A 15891-nucleotide genomic window follows, 5' to 3' on the forward strand; every position below is an offset into this window, starting at 1 on the left:
ATATACATTCACATCAAAAATCAATACATTCACATCAAAAATCAATGAAAAACTTTCACAAAAGAGTCTTTAAATGACTCAACTTTATCACTGGAGCAAGGCATCATGTGCCAAAACTTGCAAAAATTAAAAGAGAAAAATTACGAAAACAAATCAGCATTAAACTTGCTTAGCAACGTAATAACGAGCAAAACTTGCAATATTAAAACGAAAACTAAACAAAACAAAGCGAAATATTTATCAAAGTGGGCCGGCGAAGACATAATTGGGCCGGCCCATTTGATTTCCTCTTTATTTTTCGTGAGAATTAAGGATTAAGGATAAGTAGGCTATACAACAAACGATTTTTTAATACTATATTTCTCAAAAACATTCGGAAAATAGTGCTGCTCCTTAAACCCTTCCTGCTTCCCTCCCGCCTTCCATGGCAGCTGAAAATTTATCTTCTCTCTCTTGCTAACAACTATTCTTGAGAGATAAACTATGCTTTTCCTACCGCCTCGTAAACTTTTGTTGAACCCGTCTTCGAAGAGTAGCAGAATAATTGTCATGGGTTCCAAGAATTTTCTGCTCCTGAAATCGTCGGCTGCTCCGGCTACTTACGCCTGCTTACATTCGCTCCATGATTGTTCTTCTTCTCCGAGAACACTTCTTTTTGACTCCTACAATCGGAAAAGCTCGAGGCTTTTTGCTTCTCCGAAGCATTTGCAGCTAAGTTATCAGAGGGCCTCTGGCTACAGTTATACGCCCTATTCTGCCATGCCTATTCCCAGGCCGAGTGAGTGTTTGTAATAGTTTATTTTTCATTTGCTTTTTTGACAAGCTTTGGTTTGTCGAATGAGTTTCTTTTCTTGATGATTTCTCGGGTTTTTAATGTTTATTGAGTGAAGCTAAATGAATTGCTTTTCTTGATAATATATCTCGTGTTTTCTTGGGTTATTGGATGAATTTCCTTTCTCGATAATCTTTCGTGTTTTCTTGGTTAATTGCCTAACAATGAATTGGCAGGTACTTCTGATGGGAGAGGATTAAACACATTATCTTCAATTTCATGTGTTCTTAATACTACTTTGATTTGGTTGTGTAGTTTCTGGTGTCAATGTTGAGACTTTGGAGAAGCAATTCGTTGATGATAAGAAGATGATGATATTAAGGCAGAAGTTGCAGGAAATTGGAATTGATGGCAGTTCATGCATGCCTGGCCAATACAATGGTTTAGTTTGTCCAAATGTATGTTATTTTTTCTGTCTCTATGTTTCTCATATGTTTGCTCTATCTTTCTGGAATGATCAACTAAAGCTTCTTTTTTTTTGTCAATCGTGTACTTATTAACTTACACACATGAGTGAACACCTAATATGATGGTGTAACTGATAGAGGTCTTCATTTCATTATTTGCATTTGTTTTTGGTGTCTGATGTAGTTATTGAAAACTTTTTTCTTTATCACCCTGATGGCATAAAGCTGAAAAATACCTACATCATCCTGCTTACTTGAAATTCTGTAGGATTTTACATGTATAAGAGAAATCTTTGTGGTTTTAGTTCCGGCATATACTATACTTAACATTTGATAAATTAAAATTATAGATACGCTGTGGGAATTAGATGAGCCAATGTTGATATCATTCTTATCATCTATGTGAGTTGCATTTCTTTTATATTGATTTGCTGCATTTTGTAGTGTAAAGGTGGGGGATCGAACGAGAAGAGTCTATCTCTTCATGTCACCGAGGATGGGTAATTCCAGTATTCATAAATTGTTAGCTATGTTTTACGTTTCTTCTTGTTTTAGTTTCATTGGCTGTTTACTGATCTCTTACTCTATGTCATAGCGGTGCAGCAGTGTGGACCTGCTTTCGGGCTAAATGTGGGTGGAAGGGCGCTACCCGTGTAAGCTTTTGCATTAAGCTAAGCTTCTTGCATACTGATTCTTTCTCATTTGCTCTTGGTCTTGTGCTTTCAGGCCTTTGCAGGTGTAAAATGAACTTATTCAACAATGAGTAAAACCAAAATAAAGCAACCAATAAGAAAAATCACAGAGGAGAGTTTAGGACTGGAACCTTTGTGTAGTGAGGTAATTATTGTTACTAACATTCACCCGTCTTGGTACTCTCCTGCTCACGCAGACAGCAGCTGTCCATAAATGATCTTTTAAATGCCATCTTGAGAAATTACCTGTTGTTGACTATACTTTTATTCACGAGTCTGGAATCTTTCCAACTCCCTCCTTGTGTGGCCTGTAAAAGTACTCTCTGGTTGATGTCGAGTAAAGAAGATCTGTTGATTTGCAAGGAAATTGATATGTTTGTGTTCAATGCCTTATTACTTTTCAGTTTCTTTATTGGTTGCTATTATATGTGATTGTTTTTTCAGTTGTGTTTGTTGCTCTCCTCTTGGCTGTGTAATTGTCTCTGTTGAACAAATTGTTTTAGCCTCTAGTGCAATAGAAGTACTAGCTTATTAAAAAACTGATGCATTTTGTGAATTGAAATTTTTCTTCCAGTTACTTGCATATTTTGCTGAGCGCATGATCTCGGGAGAAACCTTGCGGAGAAATGCTGTTATGCAGAAAAGGACAGGAGATCAGGTGCATGAATCATATTTTTGTTTTGAGAATGATGTCTGCAATTTTATATGGTAATGAACCTGATGAAGAAGTCATCTTGATAACGGGAAATATTGTTCAGTCATTATGAGTAATTCAAACTATGTTAGAATCTGGCTCCAAAGTTTGAAGTGCTTTGCCCATGGCAGGGGTGTCTTATTGGACCTCCATGAGGATTGAGGACTATTTGCATCTAAGTTTTTTATACTTATATTTAATAATAATATAATATTACTGACAAACTTCTTATGTCAGTTTTCCTTGACTAACTTCTGATGATTATTTCGGGTAGATTGCCATTGCTTTCACTTACCAAAGAAATGGAGAGCTTGTAAGCTGCAAGTATCGTGATATTACCAAAAAGTTTTGGCAGGTATGTTTTATCTGGTTTTTGTTTCTGGCTGATTTTAGTTATTCGTTCTTGATCTTCTGACATAAAAACAAAATGTGGTGCCCATCATTGCTAGCATTTTCTTGATTTACAATTGGGTAATTTTACGTTTCATCAATGTCATCTCATAACATTGTACTGTTGATACAGGAAGCAAATACTGAAAAAATATATTATGGACTCGATGATATAAAGGAAGCAAGTGACGTCATTATTGTAATTACTATTCTAGTATTCTTCTACTGGTATATTCAGTTAAGAGTAATTTGGCTGAGAACTAATCATTTTGTGATCTAATGTAAGGTTGAGGGTGAAATGGACAAGCTTGCTATGGAAGAAGCAGGCTTCAAAAATTGCGTGAGTGTTCCTGATGGTGCGCCTCCAAAAGTCTCTGAAAAGGATATGCCCACAAAAGAACAGGTATTATTTTCTATCTTATATTTGAAGACGGCCATTTGGTTGCATCTTCTTTTTCTCTGTTTTCTATCATTTGAAAATCTGAAGCATTTGATTTGACCGCTTGTTTGACGTTTGAATTTTAGTTATATTAATGCAAACTCCATTTAGATTGTTTCTTTTGTTCTGGCAGCTTTGCCAGCTTATACATCTCAACTGCCCAAATTTATGATCCAATTTGGATTGAGGGATTTGTAATTAAGGGTTTGAAATGGATAGATTTCAAATCCACCCAAAACAAAATAAAAAACGATGTATAGAAATTGAGAGTCATGGGTTTGGAATCTTTCCAAATGATCACTAATGGATGTGCTATTTTGAATCTCAAGTTCACCCTAAATCCTTCATTCTGATGCAGCCTTAGTGAACTTTCTGTGTGATTTCTATTGTCATGACTGAGTTTTGGTATATGGCCTTTACACCAAAATTCTCTGCTGCATACAAGGGGAGTCGATTTGGTGATAAGTTTAATGGGTAGGATTTGTTCTCATACTTGCCAGGCATCTGTGAGTTGCACCTTGTCATATGTACGTGCTGTTCTGGATAGTTACTTCATTCCTCAGCTGCCCTGTGTAATATGTTTAGATCAATGGCAGAGGACGTAAATGCATTGTTATGTGTTAAGGAGTCTCTTAATGAATTTTGTATCTGACCTTTCCTAATCACTTTGTATGTATTCTTTGAAGCTAGGATACGAAGTATCAATATCTATGGAACTGCAAAGAATATACTGAAAAGGTTCATTATGTCATCATTTAGCTATTTTTCTTAATTATGCATGCAACTGGCAGAATGTAACACTGTAGTTGGTTCTGATTTTAAGGCATCTCGCATAATTCTTGCAACTGATGGTGATGCTCCTGGTCAAGCCTTGGCGGAAGAACTTGCACGGCGCTTGGGGAGAGAAAGGTGTTCATAGTTGATCCCTTTTATGTGTTATCATGCTTATGGTCTCTTTGAAAAGCAAAGAAAATCTCGGTTTCTTTGGTGAATCAGGTGCTGGAGAATCAAATGGCCAAAAAAGAATGATACTGAAAGTTTTAAAGATGCAAATGAGGTTTGAAATACTACTGTGTACTTCCAGTCCAGTTTAACATTTGTTATATTATTAATCTCTAATCTGAGCTGGAAATTTCTGGATCCGTAGTATATGAACTGTTTAAATTGCTGCAACTTTATGATCTGCTTTCTCGTTTAACTTGTTCTACTGGATACAGATCCCATCTCTAGCATATATGCAATAATGGACTTAACTTTATGATCTTAAAACCAGTGTTCTTAAGGGGGATATTTGAGACTTATTCTGCATTATAATTGCAGCTTTTTATGAAATTTTGGCCCATTAAAATTCTCCAAGTAACTGTTATTTCTTGTTCATTCTGGAATATCTTGTCTCATGAATGATGCTATGGTTGCGTTCGGGGTTTTCCTCTTGGTTTTCCTCTTTACTTCTTTCTCTTGTAAATACAGGTGCTTATGTATATGGGTCCTGATGCACTGAAGGAAGTCATTGAAAATGCCGAGCTTTATCCAATAAGAGGGTTGTTTAATTTTAAAGATTACTTTGATGAAATTAATGACTATTATCATCAGTCTCTTGGTTTTGAGCTTGGTGTTTCAACAGGATGGAGGGCCCTCAATGATTTGTATAATGTAAGTATGACTATCAAATGCAAGTTGATTTTTTTACAAGGCAGTTTATGCTTGAGCTGATTGCTCATGTAATAGCTTTACTATGTTTATAGGAATCGTCTGTTTGCTAAAATGGAATATTTATTCTCTATATACATTGGAGTTTTTAGTGTTTTTTTAGTTTTTTAATTTATTTTATTTTTCTTCCATTTATTGCAAGGGTCAATTCAAATTTGCTAGAAGTATGCTTTTGTCTACTTTCAAGTACCTGCAATTCTTCTGGTATACCATGAGTAATTAATGTCGACTTTTGTAATGAATTTTAGTTGCTCAAAGTGGCAGTCATGGAAACATTGAAACATTTGACTGCCTGCTGAATGTGGTTTCCGGTCATACAAACATGTGTCGAGATGGATGCATCATGCATGAATATATTCAAGTTATTCAACAACCTTGTCTATTTCTGTTTATTTTCTAAATGCCTTCTTTGGGACAGGTTGTGCCTGGAGAATTGACAATTGTTACGGGAGTTCCAAATTCAGGCAAGAGTGAATGGATTGATGCTCTGTTGTGCAATCTAAATCATAGTGTAGGCTGGAAATTTGCACTATGTTCAATGGAAAATAAGGTAACTTCTTGAATTTTACAAAATTGTAGATTTTTTCTAGAGATTATGGTTGTGATGTTTTAACATTTAAAGGCAAGTATGTCACACAGACACAGATACAGATACAGATACAGATACAGATACAGATACATGCACACAAGAAGAGAAAGATAGAGAGAGAGCTCTACCCTTTTTCTTTTTCTTTCCTTTTTTAACTTCATACATATAACCCTAAATATCTATCTCACTCATGACATGATTCCATGGATTTCCAGGTTAGGGAGCATGGAAGAAAACTCTTGGAGAAACATATAAAAAAGCCTTTCTTTGATGTTAGGTATGTGAATGAGTTGTCCAAACTTTTATATCTTTAATATAAATTGGGAAACTCAATCTCTCCTTTGCCATCTTTGTACAATAATTTTTTGTTGGTGTGGAAATGCTGCATATTATACCATATTGCAAGGTTTACTTAGAACAAGAGATTATCGCTGTCGTCTGACTGGACAGTTATATCAGCATGCAACAACTTTTTCAGTTCCTTCCTTGTGTATTCTCATTTGCTGCTTGCCTGCTTTGTCATTGTTTTTGTTTTTCTGATAAACAGGTATGGGGAACATGTTGAGAGGATGAGCACCGAGGAACTCGAGCAAGGAAAGAAATGGCTCAGTGATTCATTTTCTCTTATAAGGTTACTTCGCTAGGTCATATGCATATGTTGATCACTTGATCTACTGCTCACACATCTATTCAATGCATGTAAATGCATAATTGTGCATAAACATGTATAAATACATGGTTACATTCTAGAGGAAATGCAACTTCTGTATGCTGATTCCTTTTTTTTTTGCATGCACTTAGTAGAGAAAAACCAGCAGGAAATCAATCAACTAACTAGTTAGGTTTCCGTTGTCATTAGCTTCATTTTGGTCAGAATTATTGGCCATCGTCATTGGCAGAATTAGTTAGTTTAATGAATAAATAGGGAGGAGATGGAGTGGGAAAGAGAGGCTAGAATAAAGTTGTAATTTGTGTAACATGTGAATGATATGGATTTATAGTTTCTTGGTAAAATGTTTCATGCTTATATTTTCCTGTTCAGTAGTGGAAGGTCTGATTATAGCTTTTATGTTCTTTGTTCATATGGGCAATGAAACAGGTGTGAGAACGATTGCCTTCCAAGTATAAGTTGGGTTCTTGAACTTGCAAGAATAGCAGTTCTACGCCATGGGGTTAATGGGCTCGTAATTGATCCATACAATGAACTGGATCATCAACGCCCTCCTAATCAGTAAGTCATCTTGTTTTCACATCAGAGAATTTGTGCATGTATGTTACCGTAATAGATCAATTGAATTACAGCTAATATATATCTTCCCTGTGCTTCAACTTTACTGATTGTATCCCCTACCTCCACTTGAAGAAAAGACGGCCCATTTTATACACCTAGCCTCTTTTCTCCTCTTTCTTCTGATCCTTGATTTTCAGTTTCTTACCTGCCAAATCATCCTTCCGCAATCAGATCCCCATTTCAGCTGACACCTTTTATTCCATATTTTTTTCTCGTCTTGTCTCCTAAGACAGCGAGAGCCTTTACAGAGAAAGTTTTTGTGATAACAAGTAAGTAGTGAAAAAGTGCTGAAATGGTGAAAGGTGCTTCAATTGGAGATGCACGTTGATGTCGTTTCTGATGCATACTTTCTAATGCATTATGATATGGAACAGGACCGAGACTGAATACGTGAGTCAGATGCTGACCAAAGTCAAGCGATTTGCTCAGCATCATTCATGTCATGTTTGGTTTGTTGCTCATCCTAGACAGGTTAGAACTTGCTAGACCTCATCAACACTAGTTCTGGTATTTTTTCTTGTAATAACCTTTTCGCTTACGTGCTAGTTGCATAATTGGATTGGAGGCCCTCCGAATATGTATGACATCAGTGGGAGCGCACACTTCATAAACAAATGTGACAATGGAATTGTTATCCATCGTAACAGGGACCCGGATGCTGGTCCTATGGACTTAGTTCAGGTCTGCACAATTATCATGTTATTACAACTCTTGGCACTATTTGGACATTCTTTAACAAATATTTACGGTTCCAGGTTTGTGTGCGGAAAGTACGTAATAAAGTTATAGGAACTATTGGCGATGCCTATTTGTCGTATAACAGGTACAGCCTTGTACTCTTGTGTACTTAAACTAGTAGTAATTGATGTAATGAGTGGCGAAAATTGTGTTTTGTGATGGTTGTGACGACGTCCTATCAGGGTTACTGGTGAGTACGGGGACATTGATGCATCGGGCCTAATTTCTAAGGGCAAGCGTGGTTCATGAGATGGAGCTTTGACGAAATGAAGGTACTATTATTGATAATTTATGTTATGGTTTGAGGCTAGCCATCATCTATATATGTTTGTTTCTAGGTTTGCTAGCCAATTTTGTGTCTCGTAGTCGTAGGCCTGGAATTCACATCATTAAATTCTGTAAATATATTTGGTTGGCTGAATCAAATGCTGTATATTTGAAGTTATATTTTCATGCTGTCACCGGAGCTATATTATGCTCTTTTTTTCTTTCCGGGGGACATGGAGTGTTATACATTGTTTTCAAGTTTTCTTTTAAGAAGGATAAATGGCTAATTTGCACAAGGGTAAAATATCAATTACTCCCTCCGTCCAACGAATCTTGAGTCACTTTTCTTTTTCGGCCGTCCCACGAATCTTTAGTCATTTTCTTTTTTGGCAAAAAATTCTTCTTTATTCACCTTTTCATTTTTTCACCTATCACACTTAACACACTAAATATCATTTTCTTATTTTCCGTGTTGAAAAGAATTGACTTAAGGTTCGCGGGATGGAGGGAGTATTATTTTAATGTTTGCACAAATTAAGGAAAATGGGCCCATGTAATTATAATTATAAAAGAATAACAGTATAAAAAAATTACGTTTATGTTCCAATTTTTTTTCAGTGTCTGAAAGATGATATGTGGTGTTAGACACATGCGACATATCGTCCAGTCTAAAAATTTGTTGTGAAAATTTTACAATTACAATAAATACAAAAACAAAAAAATTTATGTCCTTAAAAATGATGTCGTTCTTAATCCTCAATCTTTCTCCGTAGAAATCACTTTTGGTGATTTTAAAGCCCCGTTGAACATGCCATATATGTGCGTTCTGATGACGCATGTCATTTTTCGAGCATTGATTTTGTTTTTGGGATAAATAAGATTCTTAAAATTTGATGTGAAAATTTTATAATTAAAATAAATACAAAACAAGAAGTATACATGTCCTTAAAAATGACGTCGTTCTCAATTCTCAATCTTTCTCGGTAGAAATCACTTTTGGTGATTTTAAAGTCACGTTAGATAGATACTCCGTCCGTCCAAATGGGATCATCTCTCCCAAAATACAGTGTGCATCATCGTGTACCACTCTTATTCTGTTATAATTTTAATTACTTTTATTTAATTTTAATTTATTATACTCTTATATAATATAAAGATAATTAACAAGGGTTCACTCATCCATTTAATATTTATAATTATTTTTTTATATTTATTTGAATTAATAATAGATTATTTGGGTTCATTAATTCAAAGTTAGGGTATATACCTTTTGTAATTTTAATTTTTCAATGATAAATACTAATTAGAGTTTATAATATAATAATAATTTTTATTTTTATAAAAAATAATTTATAAAACGAAGAAATGAAGAGTGGTACACGTGGTACACACTATATCCTGGGATAGAGGATCCCATCTGCCCTCCGTCCCATCTTCATAGTCCACTTCACTTTTTCATACATATTAGAGCATCCACAATGCTTGCACCCATAGTGGGTGCAATACCATGGGTCCCACTTCTATTGCACCCACTCCCACAATGGTATTGCACTCACTATGGGTGCAATAGATTTTATTTTATTTTTGAATTAGTTTTATTCTAGTTTCCATTTTACAATAATTAAGAAATTAAAATTTCATTGAATTAAAATTCAAATCCTACATTGTTAGAAATAAAAGAAATACAAGAAATTAAAATCCTAAATTACTTAAATTAAAACAAACATAAAATAAAAAATCCTAAAAATCTACGGGATGTTGTGTCGTTGCTTGATCTCCGCCACCTTGCACATGTGAAACGCCAATTCGTCGGGATTCATTTGAGAGGTGTCCCGGCTCATCAACATGCTATCGGCGAGGTCACGTTGAACTTGGGAGAATGTTTCCATTGCATTCACCATATTCGCCATGTACCCGAGAGCTTTTTGGTTATCCTCCGACGTTTCTTCGGCCTTTTTCTTGCCTTTGCGCTTGTCTCGCTTGGCCGCCTTTTGGCCTTGGGGCCGGGTGGAGATAGAGGCGTCACTAGAAGTCGTTGTGGGAAGACCGTCGGACCCCTTTGATCGTTTGTCCGAATGGACATCGGAGTGAACATCCCCGCCGAGACTTGAAAATTTCTTCGACTCGCGCAAGATCTTCCATGCATGCGAATACCGGAACGGAACACGGTACTCGGCTAGCCACATTGCCTCTGCTTGCTCCAGGATTTGAATATCACTCATGCCTGATTTCCATTGATCATGGCATTTTTTGTGCATGGCCTCAAACCTCTTCGTATCCTTCGACACCCGTTGAAAGTGAGATTTGATTTGCGTGACGTCGCGTGAAATAGATCCTTCGGGCCTTTTAGCGTTGTACTCGGCGCAGATGGAGCCCCAAAACTTCGCCCCTTTTTGATCGGCACCAACCACAGAGTCGTGGGTGTGCTCGCAATACAAACGGCAAATTAGCACCGTTTCTGCCGGATAATAGTTGCTACGTTTGGATGCCGCCGGCATAGAAGCAATCTCCTCCACGTCGGGCTCGGCAACGGCGGCAAACCGGGGGTTCAAATTGGTGCCCGCCGCTTCAAAGGCATTGGATTCTTGCGTGAACGGCGAGAATCCTTGCCTGGAAGCATTTGATTCGCCGGGGGATGGATTTTGAGGATGTTCACGCCAATAGTTGCTCCAATCGCCTTCCATTGTTATTTGTTGAAATAATTTAGAAGATGAGGGGAATGGATGAATGAGGAGAATGGATGAATGATAGATGATGAAGAAGAGAATGAGGTTGTATATGTATATATAGAGGGAGTATAGAAATTAAAAAAAAAAAAAAAAAAAAGAAAATCAGCAACGGAAAAAAAAAAACGGTCCAAAAAACGGCTAGTTTTTAATTTTTTTTTTTTTTTTTTCGGCCGAAAAGGGGCGCGTGTTTTACACGCCCCCTCCATCGCACGCGAAATCGGCGAGTGCGTAGCTTCGCCTCCCTCCTTCGCCCCCTCCTTCGCACCCGGGTGCGGCATCGCTGGTGGGTGCGATAGGCCGGGTTCGATCCGGCCATCGCACCCACCATTGTGGATGCTCTTAAGAAAATGCAATAAATAGTGCTTGGAAAATTCAAATAGTACTTAGAAAATACAAAATATATGTAATTATTCAATTTTGCCCCTATTTATTCTATGTTTGACTATATTTAAATAAGGTTACTTTGGTAAAAAAAAAAAAAAAAACTTAATGCTAATTTAATTTAGAAAGTGGATTATATTGTGAAACGTCTAAAAAAGGAATAAGGGACTATGAAGGTGGGAGAGAGTATATCACATGCGTTGAATTTTTTTTGGGACACATAAGATTCTTTTGAAACGTTGGGTATTTTGTTAATTCAAATCATTGAGACAAAATAATTTGATTATTTTCGAAAAATAATCACCCAAAAATCTGTTAAGTTTTCTGGTGATTTTATTGTACAAAATGCAAATTAAAAGTTCAGAACTCCAAAATTACTCTCCTATTAACACTTAACTAAAAAGTGGCTTGAAATTGTTAGAAAAATCACACAGTTTTGAATCAATTTCAGGTGGCTTTTCTAACAAAGGACTACAGATAAATCTTGTGGCAGTCAAAATGTAGGTAAAAGTGATCTATCAAACTCTGGATACAATAAAAAATTGATAAAGATATAAATCGGACAGCAAAAGCCTTTTCTTTTTCTTATATTCACTTGTAATCAAATGAAATTGTGATGAAAGAACAAGAGGCAAAATTTAAAGTACCCTTTCTCTTATGAATAATTTGAAAAATGCCCTCTCTTACTATACCAAGCACTACATGCCCTAAATAAGTGAAGAACCAAAAATGCCCTTTGAATGTGATGGATGTGCATTGTTTTCCGCAAAAGTTCTTACACATCTATGACAAAAGTTGTTAAAGTGTAAGAAAAACATCAATTCATCAATTTAAAGAAGCAAATCGGTCAAATATGTGTTGGAACATGTGAAATACTGACAGAGAAAATAATATTTATTTATTTTTGAATTAAAATCGAAGGTTTTACAAGTAAATCGTAGGCTAATTAATCAATGGAAAATAAATACTAAAAATTAACACAATCGATATTAGCACTCAAAACACACATTGGAAAAAAAAAACAAGCGTCCGACCGGGAAAAACAAGTGTCCGACCGGACACAAGGTTTCACCGGGCGGACACATATATGTTCCGGTCGGATAGATGTTTTTTTGGTTCCTATGTGTGTTTTGAGTGCTAATATGGATTGTGTTAATTTTTTGTATTTATATTCCATCGATTAATTAGCCTTCAATTAAGGGACATAATTTTTTTTTTTAAAATTGATGATAAACGACAAATATGATGTGAAATAGCTTTGTCAGTAAAGTATTCATGTCAAACACTCTAATTTCATTGAAATTCACGTGAAATGAAGGAATCTTTGTTTATATATGAGTGAATTCTCTCATTCTCTCATCCTCTCATCCGAACACTCAAAGTGAAAAAACACTCAAACTCATTAGAAATTCTAATATTTTCCAAGTGGTGAAGCTATTATTTGTGAATTCTCTCATCCGAAAGTTTAAAGGTATGTCATTTTACGTTTGAAATGTAATTTAAGTTGGTTATTGTTTATTTTCAATGTTTTGTTTGATCCTATATGCTTATGTGAATTATTAGCATATTATAGCATACTATGATTTAAAGCCACGTTTGAAGGAAATACATGTGAATTAGAGCAAATTCTATCATGTTTTAAAGTATTAATTAGTAATTATTAGTTGCATTTTAGTTCTATACATATATATTGCTACATAACTCATGTTATTATGCTCGAAAATTATGTATCCGCCCGGACAAGTGTCCTTGAAAATGTGTCCGACCGTGTGTAATTATATATCATGTAATACACGGCCGGACACATTTCCTCGGCTACTTCCCCGGGCGGATAGATGTTTTTCGAGTGTATTAACATGTTATATGTTGTATTTTAACATTGTATTCCATTTACATCATATATTTATTTATTTATTATTTTTTCTGTAGATGAATGAATATGGGAGATACTTTGTGGTTAATTATGGAGGTGCCTTCAATGGTTATGAGTACATCGGCGGCTCTTCTAAGAATTTGCATATTTTCGGAGACACAATGGCCAGTACGGTGTACATGATAAATTACCTGATGATGGAGAATTCATTGAGCACTAATTACAGCTTGTATTATTTGACGAATATATTAAATGGCAGGGTATACAGTAAAAATATTCTTGCCGATGACAATGATTTGCTTCAGTTGCTGGCGTCGCAGCCACATTTTCCTGAGATTTATGTTGTTGAAGACGATTACAGTGGAGGAGTGTATGTTCCTTCGTTCGATCTCCCTCAATCTTCCGGGTATGGAGGTGAATCCAGTGCAACATTCGAAGGTGGGGACGGATTGGAAGCAATCCAAAGATATGCTTATTTAGACCTATTAGCCGGAGATTCATCGGCGCAACAAAGTGTTGAACCGTCGGTCACTTGGGGTAATGATCAGTCAACGGGTTGGCCTTCATGGGATGAGCCAAATCCGTACCAGTACGATCGCCTAATAACTGATCGTTGTTGGGGTCCAGCTGATGATCAATATACGTACGAGCCTCAGTTTGTGGAGGATGCTGGTAATGTAGATGAAGATTATGTTCCATCGTCTGAAGTCGAGACTGATACAAGCGCCTCTGAAGACTTGTCGGAGACAGAGAACGTGAGAAGGGCGGGGATTGAATATGCAGGTTGGCAGAATTTGCAGATCGACGAGGATGATGACGAACAGGTTCCTGGAGCAGATGAACTAACTAATTGGTTAGTACCGGTTATCCCGTTGGACGCCGCAGCGGCACTTGTGGATATTGAAGATTATCAGCTACTGCCTCGGGAGTTGTCAAAGAATATGTATTTCAATAGCAAAGATGATCTGATCGTTGCAATCGGTCTGTGGAACATGAAGCAGGGCAAGGAATTTTATGTCAGCAAATCAGACAGCAGACGAGTCTACTTCAAATGCAAGCATTCAGATACGTGCCCCTTCAAGCTCCATGCATCGTCACAAGATGGAGCCATTTGGGGAGTGTATAAGTTCACCAATGAGCACTCATGCGACGGTGAGCTAGGGCGCGTAGCGCGAATAAAGGCCCCCGCAAAAGTCGTCGCAGCATATTTAGCACAGAAGATACACGACGATTGCGAGATCTTGAAGCCGAAGGCCATCCAGCTGGAGCTGCGACGTGAGTTTGTCGTACAGATCAAGTACGATGTTGCATTGCGAGCCCGTAATCGAGCCACTGAGATGGTTTATGGTCGACATGATCAGTCCTTCGAGATGCTGCCCAAGTACTTATACATGTTGAGACAATCCAATCCCGGTTCGATGGTGGAGTGGGAAGTTGACGATGATGGCCGATTCAAACACTTATTTGTTGCTCTTGCAGCTTCGGCTACCCCTTTCATGTTCAGCTTACGGCCAGTGATTGTCGTCGATGGCACACACTTGAAGGGCAAGAATAGGGGTATTTTGTTTGTTGCAGTGACGAAGGACGGCAACGAGAGTTTGTTCCCACTCGCGTATGGTGTTGGCCCGAAAGAAAACGATGAATCGTGGACTTATTTCATGTCACGCATTCAACGTGTTTATGGCCAAACCAATGAACTTTTGATTGTCTCTGATCAGCATATCTCCATTGCCAATGCTATCAGGAATGAGTTACCAAATGCAACCCACGGCCTATGCTACTACCATTTGCAAAATAACCTGAAGCATTACGGTAAGGCAGTGGTCGAGGTGTATCGACAAGCTGCATTTGCGTACGAGAAGTCCGACTTCAATAGGGCTATGAACGCCCTGAAGTTTATGAAGAGAGCTGCGTACGATAAACTAATGGGGATTGGGCCGGAGAAGTGGGCTCGTTCGATGTGTCCTATGCCTGTGCGACGCTACAGTTTTATGACATCAAATGCTGCTGAAGCTTTTAATTCCAGATTGTTGTGGGCAAGAAGACTTCCTATATGCTCGATGTTAGAGGCAATCAGAATTGTTATTGAGAAATGGTTCAGCGAGCGACTAAGGGCTGCACAACAAATCGAGCAAGGCTTGACTGCTGAGGCTGGTAAAAGGGTAGCTATTGAAGTCCAAAAAAGTCGTCGATACACTGCACAAAGGTTGAGTGGCATGAAGTATAAGGTGCAAACTGCTGACAGAAGCTTCAAGGTGGATCTGGAGAAGAAAAAATGCGAATGTCGAGTATTTCAGCTAGACCAACTGTCATGTTCTCATTCAATCGCTGCAATAAGGTACGATCATGAAATGATTACTGTCGGGTTCATTGAAATGTAAATATGTTCTAATGTTCGTTATATTGATTACTATCGGAGTTTGTTTGTTTTTATAGTGAAGCCGGTGATACGATCGCGGAGTATGTGGACTCGTACTACACGAATGACTTTCTTATCGATACTTACTCTCGCGAAGTTAATAATCTCCCGCCGAGACGCCAGTGGTTGGTTCCCGAGCACATCGCTGAGCAGGTTGTATTACCTCTGATTGTAAAAGGTCAAGCGGGGCGCCCAAAAGAAGGTAGACATCGAGGTGGTGGTGAAGGCACCAGCACACAAGCCGATGAGTCTTCTAGTATCAGGCGTCGTAAACCAAAGAAGTGCAGCATCTGCCATGAAGAAGGACACAGCAAGAGAACGTGCGCTGGCAGGGCGACTGAGCCCAGGGAGTAGTGGGATGTATTTGTGTGCTGTAACAGTTAATGATATTGATTGAATTATCTTATTATTCGATAAGCTGGAATGATTTACAGGAAATA

General features: G+C 37.5%; 2 protein-coding genes across 2 annotated transcripts; both read left to right on the forward strand.

The window, feature by feature from the left end:
* Positions 1 to 345: 345 nt before the first annotated feature.
* LOC131026375 (twinkle homolog protein, chloroplastic/mitochondrial) lies at positions 346 to 8270 on the forward strand. Its single transcript, XM_057956242.1, is given in 21 exon segments — positions 346 to 778; positions 1088 to 1230; positions 1684 to 1739; positions 1835 to 1892; positions 1966 to 2076; positions 2506 to 2589; positions 2900 to 2980; positions 3149 to 3214; positions 3302 to 3418; positions 4145 to 4192; positions 4278 to 4363; positions 4451 to 4511; positions 4925 to 5107; positions 5583 to 5714; positions 5969 to 6030; positions 6301 to 6384; positions 6853 to 6984; positions 7419 to 7515; positions 7591 to 7725; positions 7800 to 7867; positions 7965 to 8270. Coding segments are annotated over 21 exon segments (2166 nt in total). The 5' UTR covers positions 346 to 483; the 3' UTR covers positions 8032 to 8270.
* Positions 8271 to 13193: 4923 nt separating this feature from the next.
* LOC131025775 (uncharacterized) lies at positions 13194 to 15848 on the forward strand. The gene is made up of 6 exons (XM_057955560.1): positions 13194 to 13200; positions 13660 to 13856; positions 14034 to 14445; positions 14608 to 15370; positions 15469 to 15547; positions 15630 to 15848. The coding sequence occupies exons 1-6, from the start codon at positions 13194 to 13196 to the stop codon at positions 15846 to 15848; spliced, it is 1677 nt and encodes a 558-aa protein (XP_057811543.1).
* The last annotated feature ends 43 nt before the right edge of the window (positions 15849 to 15891 follow it).

Source organism: Salvia miltiorrhiza, chromosome 5, assembly GCF_028751815.1.
Source record: "Salvia miltiorrhiza cultivar Shanhuang (shh) chromosome 5, IMPLAD_Smil_shh, whole genome shotgun sequence".
Classification (NCBI taxonomy): domain Eukaryota; kingdom Viridiplantae; phylum Streptophyta; class Magnoliopsida; order Lamiales; family Lamiaceae; genus Salvia; species Salvia miltiorrhiza.